Source organism: Protopterus annectens, chromosome 16.part0 (genome assembly GCF_019279795.1).
Source record: "Protopterus annectens isolate FY-2018-M chromosome 16.part0, PAN1.0, whole genome shotgun sequence".
Classification (NCBI taxonomy): Eukaryota; Metazoa; Chordata; order Ceratodontiformes; family Protopteridae; genus Protopterus; species Protopterus annectens.
In genome coordinates this window covers 627,684,208-627,704,019 of record NC_056750.1, presented here as the reverse complement: position 1 = coordinate 627,704,019, position 19,812 = coordinate 627,684,208, and the positions used below count along the sequence as shown (strand labels likewise).

Sequence of the window (19,812 nt, the reverse complement as noted above, 5' to 3'; positions counted from 1 at the left end):
GTGAGGATCATTCTAGCCAGCAAGAAAGTACAGGCCAGAATGGTTCTGAAGGTGTTGGGCCTCATGGCTGCGGCCATTACCCTTCTTCCCCTGGCCCGCTTCTATATGCGCCTGCTTTAGTGGATGTTGTTCACTCAGTGGTCTTACCAACAACTGCCGATGCGTCACCAAATATTGGTGACACAGATTTGCAAGAATCATCTTTCATGGTGGATTACTTCTCCTCAGATTCACCAAGGCAGACCCTTTTGTACCCCCAGCCCCGGTAGCCACTGTCACTACGGACGCCTCCCTGATCGGGTGAGGGGGTCATTATCAGGGCAGGATGGTTCATGGGACGTGGCAACCGTTCGAATACCACCTGCACATAAATGTCCTAGAGATGAGAGCAGTGCTTTTAATGTTGCAAGCCCTCAACGACTTTCTTCCCTTGGGGACAATTGCAGTCCACACAGACAACATGTCTGTAGTATGGTATATCAACAAACAGGGCGGAACCAAGTCCTACCCCTTGTGTTGAGAAGTGCTCAGACTTTGGCAATGGGCGATCTCCTCTCATCGGTTTCTGGTAGCAACGCATATCCCTGGGAAAACCAACATTTTAGCGGACAGATTGAGCAGAGCTATTCTCATGCCTCATGAGTGGTCTCTCAAACAATCTATAGTGGAGGAGATTTTTCTAGAATGGGGCCGCCCATGTAGCGATCGTTTTGCTACTCCCCAAAACAGCAAATGCCCAGACTTCTTCTCTCTCTTCCCACTGCCAGGCCATCCCCCCAGAGACGCTCTGACCCAGGATTGGCCCCAGGGACTTCTTTATGCCTTTCCTCCCTTTCCGCTGATTCCACAAGTAATCCAGAAAGCCACCGTTTTGAGAGCCAAAATGATTCTCATTGCTCCTTATTGGCCTCGATAAATTTGGTTTCCGTTCCTCCATCGTCACCTTTTGGTGCAGCCGTGGCATCTGGACCCATTGCCAGACCTTCTGATTCACCAATCGGGTCAGCTGCACCGATCTATCCCTTCTCTCAACCTCATAGCATGGTTGCTCCACTTCCTTCCTTAGCCAGGCTTCCTATGATCTCTAATCCTGTTAGAGACATCATAGTAGCTTCCCTAAAATCCTCCACTAGGAGGATTTATACTAGCAAATGGAAACGCTTTTCTTGTTGGGCAAAAGCTAAAAATATTGATCCCTTTACTGCTCCAGTACAAGCAGTTTTGGATTTCTTAGCGGAAATCTTTCATGCGGGCTCCTCTTCTTCCACGGTCAAAGTTCAGTTGGCTGCTATCTCTAACTTTCATGTTGGGTTCGCAGACCACAGCATTATGTCCCACAGGCTTTGTAGAGACTTCTTAAAAGGAATTTTTCTCCTGAAGCCTCCAATCAGGAGTCCTCCTCCTCAATGGGACCTAAATTTAGTGCTGACATCCTTGATTCTTCCTCCCTTCGAGCCAGCTGTTTCATGTTCCCTGAAATTTCTTTCATGGAAAACTTTATTCCTGGTTGCTATTACATCAGCTAGGAGGGTGTCTGAACTTCATGCTCTATCGGTTCGCCCCCCAATTTAGTCTTCCACAAAGACAGAGTATCATTGAGAACTAATCCGACCTTTTTGCCTAAGGTCGCCTCAAAGACTAATTTGAATCAGGCTATTGATCTTCCTGTATTTTTCCCAAACTACTCAAACAGATCGGAACAAAAATTACATTATCTTGATGTTCACCGCCAACTCAGATATTATTTGGACAGAACAAAACAATTCAGGAAATCCGATCAGCTCTTTGTTTCTTATGCTGATAACAAAAAAGGCCTTCCTGTCTCAAAAGTGACCTTATCTAGATGGCTTTCTTCTGTCATCTCTGAAATTTATCAGCTCAGGGAAAACAGCTGTGCTCGAAACCTAAAGCGCATTCAACCAGAAGCTTAGCCACTTCCACAGCCTTTCAAGCTAGACTTCCATTAGACACTATTTGTGCAGCAGCCACTTGGGCCACTCCTCATACCTTTGTTTCCCATTACAAATTGGATTTGGCCTCCAGGGACAGAGCCAGTTTTGGCTCTACAGTTCTCAAGAGTCTGTTCCATTGAGCCACCCAGGATAGAGGTGCTAGGACGCGGTCCCATCAAGCAAGAATGAAGGCGAGATTGACAACTTAACATTGAGAAGTTATGTACCTACCATAACGTTCCATGTTAGTTGTCTTCTCTCGCCTTCTTTCTTGCGACCCTCCCTCCTTCCCCCTGGCCTGGACAGACCTTTCTCTCTACATGGAAGCATGCTTCTGAAGACCATACAGTGCTGGTCCTCCAACCATCCTTCAGGTTTTTTCTCTCCTTCTTTCTTCCTTTTGGAAGTTATTTATGCTAGGTGTTATTGCCTATAGACAACAAACGAGATCTGGGTACTTACCACCTTGCATCATGGGATATGGGGCTGCCTCGAGCTGGTAAAAGTGACTCTCGAGCTTAGCAAAGTGCCGAGTCGAACCCATCAAGCAAGAAAGAAGGCGAGAGAAGACAACTAACATGGAACGTTATGGTAGGTACATAACTTCTCATTTTCAAACTTTATCATGAGTAGTCCTTGGACATAGGGTGTTGCATTTAAACATACTGCTTTAGCCATTTGCTCTTTAAAAGTCGTATGCATTTTTTTTGATTATAGATTAAGTTGGACTAAATGTGTACCATATCTATCCTTTCCTTTGAGGGGATTTTGCCTCCAAGAAATGAAAAGAATGAGCACCAACACACAATATAAAAGGTCGCGATGAGCACGTTTTTGTCATTGCTGGGCAGCTCAGGACCTCTGGTGCCTAGAAGGAGGGAAGCCACAGCTTTTAGACATTCAGGCCAAACTGACATTTGCAAGATGGGTTATAAGTAAAATGTTATTTACTATGTAGTGACTATGCCTCAAAGGTCTATTGTTATAGTAAGTATACCCATAATTATACTTTGTTTTGAGATTTTTTTTCTTTCCTGTTGGAGTTTTCTCTTTGCTTGTATTCACTATAGTTTCCCATGGTACTTGAGCATAGCTACACATATTCAGGCATGCCTTTTTGTTTTGCACTTTGGATTTCCCTGATGCTGGTGTAAGTATTTACTGCAGTAGTAGATCCCAGACAGAACTCTTTTTGTTATGTTGATCTGTATCGTGCCAAGTTCTGCAGCACTTTTTCATATCTTCTGTGCGTGTTTTTACCTTATTTTCACATTTTAATTATTTAAACTGCTGTTTTGATTCTGAACCAGGTTAACAAATTCAAAATTTGGTGTTTGTTTTGCAGGAGCTATTTGAAAGGTAGCCTGTTATCAAGTGGTGCTCTGATGGGAGCTGAAGAGCTAGATCGATATTTCCCTGATAGAAGAATTGGGATATATGTTGCCACATGGAATATGCAGGGCACCAAGGTAGGTAACTGTGAATGATTAAAAAAGACTTTGTCACCATTTTCTGTAGAGGCTGTGCATTTTGACTAACTGCTACCAATGAAAGTTATATGCTCCTGGACTACAGAGTAAGGGCACAAAAAACAAATATGCTGGTCTTTTTGACATTTGTGATGGTACATAAAACTTTTGTTTGAGAGTCTTAGATCACATCAAAAGTAGAGGTTGGTGTGATCTTGTAATGATGCTGTGAGGAGTAGCTTATCCCTTGGTCGTACCTAAACTAAGTTTAAACTGGCTAAAAATAGGTATCATTCCTGTTAAATATCTGGTTAACTGATCTGAAGTCATAGCATGTTCAGTAGTCATGGCAAAAGTAATGGCAAAAGAATGAAAAAAGCAAGTAGAGAGACTAAAAAAGCTGGTGTAACATCGGAAACATGAGACGACCTCATGGGGGACAAAATACTCAAAAAGACAGGACTCGTAGGAAAAACATTTGTGTTGCTGGAGTTCCTGAAAAAGAAGATGGTTCAGACTGTGTGATACACATGAAGGAGAAGTTATATACTAAAATTGTGCCTCTTTGCGGGTAAACGCTTCCAGTCCACAAAGGTCACTTTTTTGATAGAAAAACCATAACCTGTCTTTTAGTCTGCTCACTTTGAGTTGCTTTACAGTTTGGGCTTATGGAAGGTGCCCTAGATAGTGGCGTGTTATATCCTTGGCAGGACATAGGCCATTTAGCTAATGCTACTGCATTAGTGATCATTCGAACATCTGCAGTTATGATGAAGTTCAGCTTACACAATTGTGTACTTTCCTTGAGTTTGTGAATCCCTTGTTTTCTTTGCCAGTGGTTCTAAAGGTAAAGTAAATAACCAAGGTGAAAGGGAACACCCCTGTCTGTTTTGTCTGCTCAAACACAGCCTGTTTGGAGAGGAAGCCTTCCACCTTAACTTTTGCCTCCAGTCCATCTTGTATCATCATAATTAACCATTTTATTCTATTAGGGAACAAAAGATCTGAAGTAGTTAACTTCATTTGTGCATCAACCTCTGGGTCTTCGGATCCATATCGGATCCAAGCCGGCAGTTACCAACAGCATAGATCCGAGCTCCAAGCTCCTCCCCTACCCATAATCCCCTGCCAACCCTACCAGACCCCAGATCTAGTTTGCCGCGGTTTCATCCAGCAGCTCGATCACGAGGTTCCAGGCCTTAGCGTTTTTTTTGAGAAAATTTTACTGTTTTTTTCTCTCCCTTTTCTGTAATTTTAGTGTGCGTGTGTTGTGTACAGGTCCCTCTTTAGTTTTAAACCAGTCTGTTAACCTTCTTGATGGTTTTTCTTCCCCACCCTTGTTAGTGCGTTAGGGAGTGTGCTGTGTGTTGGGGCCTAACGTGTGTGTTTTCCTTTCAGTATGTCGGAGGCCCCAAAAGCTGTTTTGTCCAAGTGTACCGAGTGTGGCCATAAGCTATCCCCGGCAGATGGCCACACTCGGTGTGTGTTGTGCCTTGGGGTTGAACACCTGTCCTCAGGTTGCTCCATATGTGCGGCGTTCAACCCCAGGGCACTTAAGGACCGGAGGACTAAGCTGATCCTGGTGGGACTGCTGCCCCCGGACTCGGCTTCAGCCTCCGGTCCCACGGTGGCACCTGCTGCAGCTACTGCCACTCCTGCCTCCCTTCCCTTGGCCGGGACTCAACCTCCCACTTCGGGCCAGGAGGATAGGGAGTCCAGGAAAGAGAAGCGGAGGGAGAAGCACCACAAGCAGCGGACCGAGGCCTCTTCATCGGCCCTGCCGGCTAAGCGATCTTCTCCCTCCAGGACTTCCAAGCCCCCCCCCCTCGGATCCGGTCTCCTTGTTTTTCACCAGGACCGGAGGAGGCCCGGCCCTGTTGAGGTCATCGAGGCAGCACTCCCGTCCCGCCTCGGTGGCCTCATCCAGATCCATCCGAAGCCTGACGGACGCAGACTTGGACCGGATGATGAGAAGATTCCTCCAGGCCCAGCTGCAGATGGGAGTGCTCCTGCCTCCCCCCCTCCGGTGGGGGAGCTCGACCCCGTTTTTTTGCCCCAATCGCTCCTTCTCTGACCTGCTACCCGGGTTCGGAGTCTTCGGAGATGGGTAGCGTCGGCGCCAAGGAGGGTGTCGGCGCCGACAGTATCGGGTACTTCGGCGCCGACAATGCCCTCGAGTTTGTCGGGTACTTTTTCTTCGGATCCGAACTCTTGGAGCCGAGAGCTGAGCTTCGGATCTGAGGGTTTCAGTGTGCCTTCGGCTCTGCCCCGGTCGGAGCATACTGGACCTTCAGATCCGACTGTGTTGGCTCTGGCCCCGATCCACCCGTCGGATCCAAGGGAGGGTCTGCTCTCTCATCCCAGAGAGAGCGGCTCTCCTTCGGCATTCGACGTAGTGGAGATGGTCCTGTCGAGGGATTCCAGACCCCCGGCCTTGGCTACATCTCCACCCTGCACTCCATCTCAGATGGGTCCGACTTCCATCAGCCAGTCCCAGGGACAGCCTGCTCCGACGTCCCAGGTCGTTCCATTGGAACATGATGTTGCTGGTGAGGTCTCCTCGGACGGCTCCCCCGAGGAGGTTCCTCACAAGCACAAGTGCAAAAGGAGGCACTTGGACTCCCCTGAGTCCTTGACCGAGGACACAGATTTGGAGGAAGGGGAAGGTTCCCCAAGATCACCCCCCGAGGACGTCTCATTTGGAGACATCATGGAGATGCTCAGGATTAAGGGGGGGGGTGGTCTGCCCCAAAGCCTACCTCGGATGAATCTGTGTTCCTGGAGGCGTTTGAAGCAGGCCCGTCTACCTCTTGGGTGTCCCCTCCAGCCGACCCCCTGGTAGATCTGATCACTAACAGGCCGTGGAAGGAGCAGGACACTGTGGAGCCAGTCCCAAAAAGACCTGATAAGATACTCAGTCCACCCTTTGACAGATCACACTGGAGTAAGGGAACCCCTGTAGATGCCATGTTGGTGGCGGCAACCACTAAAAGGGAATTAGCCCAGGAGAGTCCCTCTGTCCATCCTCCAGACAAGGAGTCTCAGTCGATGGATTGCTTAGGGAAGTGGGTATTTAGTTCAGCTACCTTCTCAGTGAGGTCACTGGACTACATGGTACATGTCATACGACTGCAGCAAGACCTTTTCAAAGAGTACGCCGCGTCGCCCCTGGAGACCATGTCGGCGGAGGACAAACAGTTGTACTCTTCCCGAATGGCCACTCTTAGGTCTATTTCATACACCTCTATGCGGCTACTGTCCCACGCCATGGAAGGGGCCGCTAGAGCTAGCGGAGCAGGCGTCGTTATGAGGTGACAGGCCTGGCTCTGCCACTGTGATTTCGCGGAACCCTTTAAGGCGTCTTTCGCTAATGCCCCTTTCGATGGTTCTGCCCTGTTTGGCAAAACCGTACGCGATACCTTTGTCCAGAGCGAGAAGGATGGGAAGACGTCTGCCATCGGAGTCCGCTTCTCTGCTCCCCAGAGGTCCTTTTCCAAGAACCAAAAGGGACAGAAGAAGATGTGGTTCCAGAAGTCACAACAGCCCAGTTTCGCTCTGGACCCCCAGTCCTTCCGCGGTAGAGGAGGACAGTGTGGACGCCGCCCTAGAGGCAGAGGGGTCCTGAAGAACTTTGGGTCCAGAGAACCATTCTCTGACCGGTCCACGCAACAGCCCTGAAGGGTTGCCCGACTGCTTCACTCTGGAGGCAGTCGGGGGGGCACTTCTCGAGGCACCTAGCAGCATGGGAGTCCATCACGACCGACCGCTGGGTGCTTCACATCATATCCAGAGGTTTCCAGATCCCATTCTCTCATTTCCCTCGCAGTCCCAGACACCTCCCCGATGTCCCACCCGAGCAGAGGGAGGCCGCAGCTGCGGAAATCCAGTGGCTGCTAGAAAAAAGCACGTCCCCAGACCAGTACGGATCAGGCTTTTACTCCAGGTTCTTCTTGGTGCCAGAAAAGACAGGGGATTCAGACCGATCCTTGACCTATCCCTCTTGAACCTGTCAGTAACCAAGGAAAAGTTCCGGATGGTCACGCTTCAATCCGTTCTCCCCCTCTTGCGGGAGAATAACTGGATGTGCTCTATAGACCTCAAAGATGTGTACTACCACATTTTGATGGACAGACGATCCAGGAGGTTTCTCCGCTTCTGGCTAGGAGCCAGCCATTACCAATTCAGGGCCCTTCCCTTTGGTCTCACCACAGCCCCCAGGGTGTTCACCAAAGTTCTGTCGGTGATAGCAGCCCACCTGCGACTGCAGGGCATTCAGGTTTTCCCATACCTGGATGACTGGCTCCTGACCGCCCCCACAAGGCATCTACTCTGTGCAGCCAGAAACTCCTTTCTTCACCTAGCAACCCGGCTGGGGATCACTATCAACATAGAGAAATCTTCCCTTTCTCCAACTCAAACCATAGATTTCATCGGAGCCAGGTTGGACACAAACAGGCATCTAGCCCTCTTAACTTCAGACAGAGTGCGGACTTTAAGACTCCATGTGCGGGCCATCCTCCTACCCCAGCGGAATTGGTCCTGAGGGCTTTGGGTTCGATGGCGGCCACCATCAACTTATTGCCAATGGCGCATCTGAACATGAGAGTCCTGCAATGGACTCTCCAAGTTCAATGGTCTTTTCTGCAATTCCCCCTGTACCACCCTATTCCCCTCAGCAGGGTTTGCAGGAAGGCCCTCTTATGGTGGCTCCAATCCCCGGATCTCCAGAAGGGGCGCCCCCTTTTCTATGTCCACTCCCCTAACCACAGTGACCACGGATGCCTCTCGTCTTGGGTGGGGGGGCATTGTGCGGGCAGGACAGTCCAAGGCACGTGGAACAGCACGGAGACCTCTCTGCATATCATTGTCCTAGAGATGAGGGCGGTGCTTTTGGCGTTGCAAGCACTACAGAGCCTTCTTCCTGTAGGAACGATTGCAGTCCAGACGGACAACATGGCAGTGGTCTGGTACATCAACAAACAGGGAGGAACCAGGTCTTATCCCCTTTGTCGAGAGGCCGTGAGAGTGTGGGAATGGGCGATTTCCACCAACCACTTTCTCATAGCAATGCACATTCCAGGACGGTCCAACATTTTAGCAGACAAGTTGAGTCACACAATCCTCTCACCGTACGAGTGGTTTCTGAACCCAGAAGTAGCGAAGCAGATATTCTCCACTTGAGGTCAACCTTGTTGCGATCTTTTCGCCTCTCCTTCAAATGTGAAATGCAACGACTACTTCGCTCTAATTCCCCCACCAGGGGAATCCCCATGAGACGCTCTGGTGCATGCTTGGCCCCCTGGTCTCCTTTATGCTTATCCTCCTCTTCCGCTGATGTTGAAGTTTCTACAGAAAGCCAGATGGTTGTGGAACAAGATAATCCTCATTGCCCCATTCTGGCCTCGCCAGGCTTGGTTCCCGTATCTTTGGTCTCACCTAGTGAATCCTCCCTGGATTCCGGATCCCATTCTGGATCTCATATCCCATCCATTGGATCTTCCGACCCCGAACCTGGACAACCTCAAGCTCATGGCTTGGTTGATCCAGTTCCAAGGTTAGCTAGGACTCCCGGTATCTCTTCCCAGGTCAAAGCTATTCTGGTGGCGGCGCATAAGCCATCCACCAGAAAGGTCTATATTAGCAAATGGAAACGTTTTTCTATTTGGGCGGAACACAGAGATTTAGATCCTTTCAGAGCTCCATTGCCTGCGATGTTAGATTTCCTTTCTGGACTCTTCGATCAGGGTGCCAGCTCCTCTACAGTCAAGGTTCAATTGGCGGCCATCTCTCATTACCACGTAGGAAGTGACCTTGGACCATTGATCTCCTCTAAGTTATGCAAGGCCTTTCTGAAGGGTACTTTCCTACTCAGACCCCCGGTGAAGGAAGCAGTCCCTCCTTGGGACTTAACTTTGGTATTGCAGGCACTTACAGCCCCCCCTTTGAACCTGCAGCTTCAGTAGATCTAAAATTTTTATCATGGAAAACTGCCTTTCTTGTAGCTATCACCTCAGCTCGAAGGGTTTCCGAACTTCATGCCCTTTGTGCAAAACCACCTTATTTGTCCTTCCACAAAGGCAGAGTCTACCTCAGGACTAATCCCTCCTTTCTTCCAAAAATTGCATCCGAATCGAATATTAATCAGTCCATTAACCTACCAGTTTTTTTCCCCAACTACCATAACAAAGAGGAGTATAAGTTACATTCGTTGGACATGCACAGACAACTGTGCTTTTATTTACACGGAACAGCTGGTCATAGGCAATCAGATCACTTGTTCGTTTCCTTTGCCAAATTTAACTTAGGAAAGGCTGTTTCTAAAGTCACACTGTCCAGATGGATTTCTCAGTGTATTCTGTTGGCATATGAAAGTACTGTCGGCCCGCACCTCTAGGAGTCCATGCCCACTCTACCCGGTCTATCTGTACCACGGCGGCCTTTCGTTCTAGACTCTCATTGGATGATATCTGCTCAGCAGCAACATGGGCTTCGTCTCATACCTTCATTAATCACTACAAGCTGGATATTGTCTCCAGAGGGAGAGCATCCTTTGGCTCTGCAGTGCTCCGGAACATCCTTCCTTGAGGACCGCCCAAGAATTAGGTAGCTGGGGACTCTGTCCCCATAGGTTGATGCACAAATGAAGTTAACTACTTCAGATTAAAAAATTATGTACTCACCATAACGTTCCATCAGAGTAGGTAAACTTAATTTGTCAGCAACCGACCCCCCTCCGTCCCCCTGACCTTCAGATGTTCGAGATGTTACTTTCCTTATGGCAAGGGTATGTAGCTAGTTTTGTGGGTGATTTTTGTATGCTTATCTAGTTGTGGGCAAACTCTATTTGAGGTCAGGTAGGGTTGGCAGGGGATTATGGGTAGGGGGAGGAGCTTGGAGCTCGGATCTATGCTGTTGGAAACTGCCGGCTCGGATCCGATATGGATCCGAAGTGCTCAGATGGAACGTTATGGAGAGTGCATAACTTCTTATTTTATCCTTGCTGTGCTCATAAAGTCACAGCTGACTCTCTGGAATGCTTTTCCTGTATCACCCACAGTAATGGGCTTTTCCTGTACCTTGCTTCCCTCTGCATCATCAGTGTTCTATTAATGTTGTCAGATATTTGCCTCCCCTCCACAAAACCACACTGATCTATATCTGTTGATGTTGTCAACCACTTTGCCATTCGCTTATCTAGTATAGACATAAACATTTTATCACAGTTTAATATTAAAATAGAGCTATATGAAGCAGAGTCTGAACAGCTTTTGACCAACTCTTCCAAGTTGCTGGCACTAACCCTCCCCATACTTTTTTGAAATATTGTTAAACAAAACCTTCCAGATCTTTGACTTTCACTCCGACTTCTACACAAATACAATCTGTGTATGGAGACTGTGCTGTTGATTGATTATACATCGCCATTTTGATCGCATCTCTTCCTGTCTTAGTTATTATTTGTTGAGCCTCATCTTCTAATAACCCTGATTTAATTAAGTATTCGTAAATATTTCACTGTGCGCCTTTTCTTGCATTCCACATTCCTCTCTACAAATGTTCATTAAAATATCTCTGACATTATTGGATCTCTGGTTATTTTTCTTGTTAGAGGCTCCCTACATTTGGCAACAGCACTTTCTCCCCCCCTTTTTTTTTTTTTTTTTTAGCCAAAGTTGTGCAAAATGTTTTGTGCTCTTATTGTGCAGTACTTTGACTTTTGTCAACCTCTAAGTAATTTCTTTAATTTTTGTTTCATGTTTTTTTTTTTCTCTCTTGTTTTTAAAATCCATTTGCATTCATTTTATCCACTCGCTAGCTTTTCCTTGTAAAGAAATTTGTATCTTTCTGTAATAACTCATTTTTAAACACCTTTATTGAATTATCAGTTGTGACACGGCAAACTTGCATGTTTCATAAAAGTAATCAAACCATATTAACAAGTTCACATTTACAAACGCAATAATTCACATCCATTGTCATATTTCATATAAGCTAATAAATATTACATACATTATTCAGTTACTGCCTTCTCTTAAACCTCATTCCTCCTGCAAAACATTTTTCTGCATGTATTGTGCCCACCACAACTTCCATTTTTTTCTATGTAATTTATTTCTGCTTTTTCACTTCTTATTCTTTTGGCTGTGTTACAATGCTCACTACTTCTGTTATAGCTGGTTTAGACTTTGATTTCCATTTTCTTGCAATTGCTTTTTTGGCAGCCACCAGAATTAAACTTAATGAGGCATTACTTATGTCTAGGCAATTCAGATCCTGGATCCCAGCTCAAAAAGTCATTTCCTGAGTTGCATTCATTTGCTCAAGTATTACTGACAGCCTACTATGTAGGGAATTAATAAAGTCTGCCAACTCATTATACTAACCAAACATATGATGTTAAGTTGTCCATCTCGCCTTCGTTCTTGCTGTTTGGGTTTGGGTCCGACTTGGCCATCTTCTATAGCTCGAGAGCTGTTTACTGGCTCGAGGCTACCCCTTATCCCAGAATGCCCAGCATCAGCTACCCAGATCTCGTTTGCCACTTCAGCTGCGAGGTTGCTTCATTACTGGCTCAGGCTTAGTATAGATTTTTCTATTATTATATTTGTTGTTTATGCTTAAAAAAAATTGTCAAGTTTTTTTGTCATGTTTTTGTCTATATATTACTTTATCCCTTATCGCTTCTTGTGTGCTGTAGCTTTGTTGGCCGTTGCTCCATAACTCGCAGGCCTTCTGTTTCCCCTGAACTTGTTTAAATTAGAGAGTTCTCCCCCTCCCCCCTCTTAGGACAGCCATTTAAATTAGAGGCTCTCCTTTCTGTTCCTTAACTGTAAAAAAAAAAAAAAAAAAAAACTATTTGTTTCTTAGTTTTGTAGTATAGCTTTTTCTTATTGTTGTTGTGGTTGTTGTTAGTAAAAATGTCTAAAGGTACCAAGGTATCTGGCTTCAAAAAGTGTGACTCATGCTGTCAGAAAATGTCACTGACAGATGGGCACACTAGTTGTGTATATTGTTTGGGCGCTGTTCCCCTGCAGGACTCCTGTTCTGTATGTCATGCTTTTAGTCCAAGGGTCCTGCAGGAGCACAAAAACAAATTAATTCTTCGGGGATTATTGAAGCCTCAGGATTCTCCGGCTAAAAGTACACAGCCAGCGAAATCCCCTAAATGTCCTTCAAGGATGCATCTGCAGTCATAACAAATGGGTTGTCCTGCCTCAGGCAGCCCTTCGGTCGGCCGGATTCCAAAATCTGGGTCTGGCCTCGGCTGATGTCGCACCTTCCCCGACGTCAGAGCTTCTGGGGTATAAAGGCATCAGCCGACGCCATTTTCCTCAGTCTTTCTTGCCGCGCGGTGCCCGAAGCAGAAGCTGTTCGCAAGTGCCGGTCGGTCAGATCCAGAGATTTCAGCTACGAAGACTTCTAAAAAAGCTAAGTACCTCGTTGGGGACTCTTTCTTGCCTCAGCCGATGTCAGACAAAGTAAATAATTGTTTAACTTGTGGGAAACAAATACCTCATAAGGATTTCCATTCTTACTGCCTTCCTTGCTTAGGCCCAGACCACGACGTATCAGCTTGTTTAGCCTGTGCCTCCTTCAACCGACGGACTCTTAGACGTCGGTCGGAGTTTGCAGAAGAGTTTTTTGGATCCGCTTTTGCATATAAAATGCCGTCTGAGACTCCGACTAGACATAAGGCCAAAAAACGCAAGGAAAAGGACCGACACTCGTGGCCCGCGGTTTCGGCTGAAACCACGGTTAGGCCTACCGCAAGTGTCTCGGTTTCGGCTGAAACCGAGTCCTCGGTTCTTACTTCTGCCGAAATCATACCTCCAACAACCGAGGCCAGAGAGGACCCCGGCTGAGTCGGCTTCAGAAATCCCTACCGAAGAAGCAAGCGCACAAGAATTGTCCGACACCATTCCATTGGACATTTCTACACCTGCACGTGGGGCAGCTAGGCCCCCTGCTTCTATGTCTATTAAGGCCTTCTCCAGGGCTAAAGCTGCCAAAATTTCAAAAGCTTTACCTGCCAAATCTACTTCTCAGAGACCTTCCTCAAGTTCTCAGATTCTCAGCCTTGCTGAGGACCTTATATCTTTGATTAGGGGTTCCCAACCTCACCCAGACAGGGCCTCCCACCCTCCTCCTGACAAAAGGCCTAGGACTGAACCCCCTGAACCTCTCTCCTCTGATTACTCCTCGGATGGATCTGATTTATCAGACCATCAGGAAGGGGCATATTCGCCTTATGAGGATTCAGATGCAGAAGACTCTATTCCTTCTGCTTCCCCTCCTGAAGAATTTTCCTTTGGGGAGACTTTGCACTCAATGAGGGAACACTTTCAATGGCAGGGTCAGGATTTTTCTGATTCTAGAAAAAGATTAAGGACATTTTTACATTTGCCCCAGCATAGGCCTTTAGCCATACCACCTGTGCTGACTGTAGTTGATGATGCGTATAATGATGTCAGTTCTGCCCCTGATTCTCTTCCCCCGGCCCCTGCCAAACCTGACAGATATTACAGGGTCCCGGATTCCCACTTCCACTTGTATAAAGCCCATGCTGCAGACCCAGAAACTATTTCTCAGGGCCCAAAAGGTGTTGGAGCTGCCACTGCCAAAAACCCCCTACCCTCTGAAAGAGAGTCAAGAGCATTAGAGAGATGGGGTAAAAAGGTTTATACATCTGCTACTCTTTCTGCCAGGGCATTAAACTGTCAATTCCATATGATACAGTACCAGGAATATTTGTTAGATCAGCTGAATAAAAAGCTTTCTTCTCCTGAACCTTTAGACCGTAAGTCCCTTCAGGATTTGGTACACAACTCTCAGCAGGTCAGTAATCATTTCTTAAAATGTGGCTATGATGCACTGGAGGCTTCATTTAGATCAGCTATGACTGGGGCAGTAATTCGGAGGCATGCCTGGCTAAAAGAGCAATCCTTGCCAGACCATGTCAAGGCTAAACTCCTAGATGCTCCAATGGAGAAACAAAGTTTGTTTGGCTCCCCTGCACAGGAGATTCTAAAGAAAGTGGAAGAAAAAGCAAAATCTGTGCAAACAGTAAAGGATTTTCTGCAGGTTCAACCTCCGAGGTTCAGCAGAAACTGGCCTTCAAAGAATTGGTCCTTTCCAGACACCTCCAGAGCACAGAGAGGCAGGAATAGATGCCCAAGAGGCAGAGGTCAATCAAAGGGTGCCTACAGGGGTCGTCAGTGGCAACCTGCCAACCAGAGGAGTAGTGCCACAGCTGCAACTACAACCACTTCCACAGGACAGACACAATGACTTGACTCTGATTCCGCCTACCAGGGAACAACTGGAAGCACCCTTGGGCGGAAAGCTGGCTTTATTCTCGAAAAACTGGCATTGCATTTCAAAAGACACATGGACATTGCAAACGATAGACAAAGGATACAGGTTTCACTTCCACACTTTACCAAAAAGGAGCGGAATGCCAAACCTTCCACCAAACCAGAAGCCAGAGGCTTTAAGACAAATCAACAATTTACTTCAGATGAAAGCGATAGAAAGGGTACCATCTATGGAACAAGGCCAAGGATTTTACTCCAGACTATTCCTTGTACCAAGAAAAGAAAACCAATGGAGGCCTATTCTCGACTTGTCCGCACTAAACACATATCTCATTGTGCCAAAATTCAAAATGCTGACCCTACAGCAACTTCTTCCCATGTTGGGCAAGGAGTCTTGGCTGGTGACTCTAGATCTCAAGGAGGCATACCTGCACGTCCCTATACGACCAGATTGCAGAAGACACCTCAGATTTCTTGCAGGATCAGAGCATTATCAATTCTCAGCATTGCCCTTTGGCTTATCTACTGCGCCCAGAGTATTCACGAAATGCCTGGCATCAGTAATTGCACATTGCAGGCTTCAGGGAATTCAAATCTACCCATACCTGGATGACTGCCTAATACAAGCGGACAACAAGACAAAACTAATAAAGGATTTGGCCTATGTCATACACCTGTTACAGGCCTTGGGATACACAGTCAACATCCAGAAGTCAAGACTAGTGCCATCCCAAAGGATAACCTTTTTGGGTGCGGATCTGGACACAATAACTCAGATGGCTTTTCTCACAGAAGAAAAACAAAAGCAACTCCCAGACTACTTCATGGCTTTGACAAGACAAGCTCAGCTTACTGCAAGGAAAGTCCTGCAGGCCCTGGGTAACATGGCATCCTGCATAATCTTGATCCCGCATGCCAGGCTGCATATGAGGAAATTACAATGGTACCTAAGGAATGTATGGTCTCAACACAGGCACAGTCTAGAAACCATGATACCAATCATTCCATGCCTGAAAAAGGAATTCCTGTGGTGGGCTCAGGCCTGCCAGTCCAACAGAGGGTTGCCTTTCAACAAACCACAACCAAGGCAGACCATCACCACGGACACCTCAGACCTAGGATGGGGAGCACACATGGAGGACAAGTGTATCCAAGGCCTGTGGTCTCAAGACCAGCTAAATTGCACATAAACCTAAAGGAGATGCTGGCAGTGAAGCATGCAATCGAGGCATTCAAATCATTCCTCCAGCAAAGACATCTGCTGATAAGGACAGACAATACCACAGTCATGTGGTACATAAACAAACAGGGAGGCACGCATTCCTACCCTCTATGCCGGATGGCAATGAATCTGTGGAGTGGAACCTAGGCCTGAATCTCAACATCCAGCTGCAGGCCAAATTCGTACCAGGAAAAGAGAATTCACTAGCATACAGCTTAAGCAGAACTACCACGGATGCTCATGAATGGATGCTGCATCCAGACATCTTCAAACTCATAACAAACAAATGGGGAATGCCAGAGATAGACCTGTTCGCCTCCCCACTCAACCACCAACTGAAGAAATTCTGCTCAAGGATATACCACCCACAAGCCTGGAGGGTGGACTCTCTCTCTTTCGGGCTGGAATGCCCTAACAGTGTATGCATTTCCACCTCTCCCATTGATGTACAAAGTTCTACTGAAGATCAGGGAGGAACAGCCAAAGGTGATACTAATAGCTCCAGACTGGCCAAGGCAGCACTGGTATCCGCTACTGAGAAGCATGTCTCGGGTGAACTCATGGCCTCTACCCCTATGGCCTCTTCTTCTAACGCAGAACAACTTCAAGACCCTGCATCCAAACTTAAAAACACTGCAGCTAACTGCCTGGAAAATTGTTTAAAACAAAACCAAACTGTCTTATCTCAGAGGGTCAAGGACATTATCCTGGAGGCTCGCAGACCCTCCACAAGGAAGACATACTCAGCTAAATGGAAGAGATTCCTCATTTGGAGCACATCAAAGGGTACAGATGTCACACTGGCAAACCTAGCACACATCCTAGAATACTTAGCAGAACTGTTCCACAATGGCCTGTCCTATTCTTCCATTAAGATTCATGCTTCAGCAATTTCAGCAGAGTACAATATGGATCCTCCTATCTTCTCTCACCCTCTCCTCAGACAATTTTTAAGAGGGATCAAAAATGTAAAACCTCCAAGGAGACCCCCTCTGCCTGCATGGGATCTCAGTTTTGTGCTGGAAAAATTAACACTACCCCCTTTTGAACCAGCAGCATCAGCAGACTTCCAGTTCTTATCTTGGAAAACCGCTTTCCTTCTGGCAATCACTTCAGCAAGAAGAGTATCCGTTAATGGCAGTGCAGCCTTTCCTTATTTTTCACCAGGATAGAGTGTCTCTGAGAACCAATCCTACTTTCATGCCAAAGGTGGTATCCAGGGTATCCTTGAACCAAGCTATTCATTTGCCTACGTTCTTCCCTAACCCACAGAACAAGGGGGAAAAACTATTGCACACCTTGGATGTACACAGACAACTATGCTACTATCTGGAAATAACTAAAACCAGCAGAAAAACTGACCAACTTTTTGTAGCATATGCAACTGGAGTGCAAGGAAAAGTAATTTCCAAACAGACAAGTTCAAAATGGATAGGAAATTGCATTCGCTTTTGCTACTCTTTTCATGGAAAGACAGCTCCTGAAAATATCAGGCCTCATTCCACAAGAGCCACAGCCACCACTACAGCTTTCCTATGAGGGGTGGCTACCGAGGACATTTTAGAAGCTGCTACTTGGAGCTCCGTGCATACATTTGCCAAGCATTACAATCTACCTTTATACTCCAGATCCCGAGCAGGTTTTGCAACTGCAGTTTTACAGGGGATCTTAACTACACCATCCTTATCTTAGTACCTCCTCCCCCAGTTTGGCTATGGTATTCTACCCATTTGTTATGACTGCAGATGCATCCTTGAAGGACATAGTACAGTTTTATACCTACCATAAATGTAGATGTCCGATAGGTATGCATCTGCAGTCAGGATTACCCACCCTCCTTCCCCTCTGTGGTATTCCTAGGGTGCTTACCCCTCTTTCAGCTAGCTGGGGGAATCTATTATGGTGTATTTGTTTGTATGTATATATGTATATATATATTGTTTGCTACTGTTTGGAATTTTCAACATTTATCCAAATTTAGCCTTCCTAGAGGGCACCTGGCATCTGGGGCAAGAAACACTGAGGAAAATGGCGTTGGCTGATGCCTTTATAACCCAGAAGCTCTGACGTTGGGGAAGGTGTGACAGCCGAGGCCAGACCCAGACTTTGGAATCCGGCCGACCGAAGGGCTGCCTGAGGCAGGACAACCCATTTGTTATGACTGCAGATGCATACCTATCGGACATCTACATTTATGGTAGGTACAAAACTGTACTGTCTGTCAAGCCGTTGGCTCCACCTTTGGAGCCGACTTCTTTACTTGACCAACCAAGTATGTCGGTGCTGGCTGGCACCGACAAGGCAACTCCTCCGTCGGCTCCATCTGCTATTTCGGAGCCATCTCGGAGCCATAAGAGACTGAGGTTTCCATCCTTGTAGTCCATCCACTCTGCACCTCAGTCATCCTTGTTACAGAGTGAATGTAGCCATCATTCTTCCCACTCCTCTCGATTATCACATCATGATGTGGAGAGAGTAGTAAGTAGGTTGCTTAAGTCACAGGCACTGGCAAAAATTCTGTCCATCCCACCTCAACAGGTATCGGCTCCAACTGCCTCTATTTCTGTTGCTCCTCCGACTACATTTAGCTCAGAGCCAGAGACCATGGATCGGCAGGTGGTAGAACCGTTGGCGCCGATCATCTCTCCTTCTGTTCCGACGTCGGCTCCAAATACCTCGATCTCGGCGCCGAGGCTCTCTTGTTGGCTCCGAGGGGGAGTGGCTTTGGACCTTTGTCCGACCCCGTTATCCTCCTCAGAGCTTCGGCGCAGGTGAGCTCAGCTCCAACATCGGCCTCGGAGCCGTCACCCTTGACACGGAGAAAGACTCCTGTTTCTTCGGAGCCGGAGCTTTCTCTGCCTAGAGGTAGAGATGCCTTCAAGGTCATGCGGAGTGTGCTGTCCCCTGAGACAGCTTTACTGTTAGCTCCATCGGCTCCTCCCCCTGTGGTGTCTGTTCCAACCTCTACTCCTCCTCCACACCCCAAGCGTAGGGAACCTATGCCCTAGGACACCCCATTGGGTGATCCTTCTTTTTCTGAAGCCTCTCCTGATCACTCAGAAGAGCCTCCCCGGAAGACGAAGTGCAAGAAGAAGCACATAAACTCCCCTGAGTCTGTCACTTCAGATAAGACATAGATGAATCGGAAGGGTCCCCAAGATCCCCCTATGAAGATGTTTCCTTTTCGGGCATCCTTGAAATGCTTAGACAGAGGAGGGACTTGGACTTCCCTACCCCCTACCGAGGATGAGTCTGTATACCTGGATGCATTCAGTTCCCGACCTTCCACTTCCTGGGTATCTCCTCCTTTCGATCCACTCATGTCTGTAGTGGCTCAAAAGGCTTGGTCAGCTCCAGATTCTGTGGAACCTACTCCGAGGAGACCAAACAAATTTATTACAGCCCACCAGGACAAACAATTCATCTCCTAAGGTGTGCCCGTTGATGCCATGGTGGTAGCAGCAGCCACCAAGAAATAGTTAGCAGAAACCTCTTCATCTGTTCATCCACCAAACAGAGAGTCTCGGACGATGGACAGATATGGAAAGCGAATGTTTGCTTCAGTGACCTTTTCAATGAGGTCCCTGAACTATCTATGCCATTTTACACGTCTTCAAAGGGATCGCCTGAAAGAGCTTGGAGATGCCCTTCAAGATTCTACATTTGAGGGAGCACCAGCAAAAGTAGCTTCTCATCTTGCGACTCTTAATTCCATAGTCAACTCCTCCATGAGGCTGATTTCCTATGCAGCCGATGGAGCGAGCAGAGCAGCAGGGACAGGTGTGGCTCTCAGGAGACATGCTTGGATGCGGCTGTGTCAGTTTGCGGAACCCTTTCGAATGTCCTTCACCAAT

At 47.2% G+C, this 19,812-nt stretch overlaps 1 protein-coding gene across 2 annotated transcripts in view; it reads left to right on the top strand.

The window, feature by feature from the left end:
- Window positions 1-19,812, top strand: part of INPP5E (inositol polyphosphate-5-phosphatase E) — a 1,512,334-nt gene that overhangs the window by 440,211 nt on the left and 1,052,311 nt on the right. For both annotated transcript variants that reach the window (XM_044058519.1, XM_044058518.1), the window contains exon 3: window positions 3,298-3,421. In XM_044058519.1, the coding sequence (XP_043914454.1) occupies window positions 3,298-3,421 (124 nt within the window). The remainder of the gene's footprint in view (window positions 1-3,297; window positions 3,422-19,812) is intronic.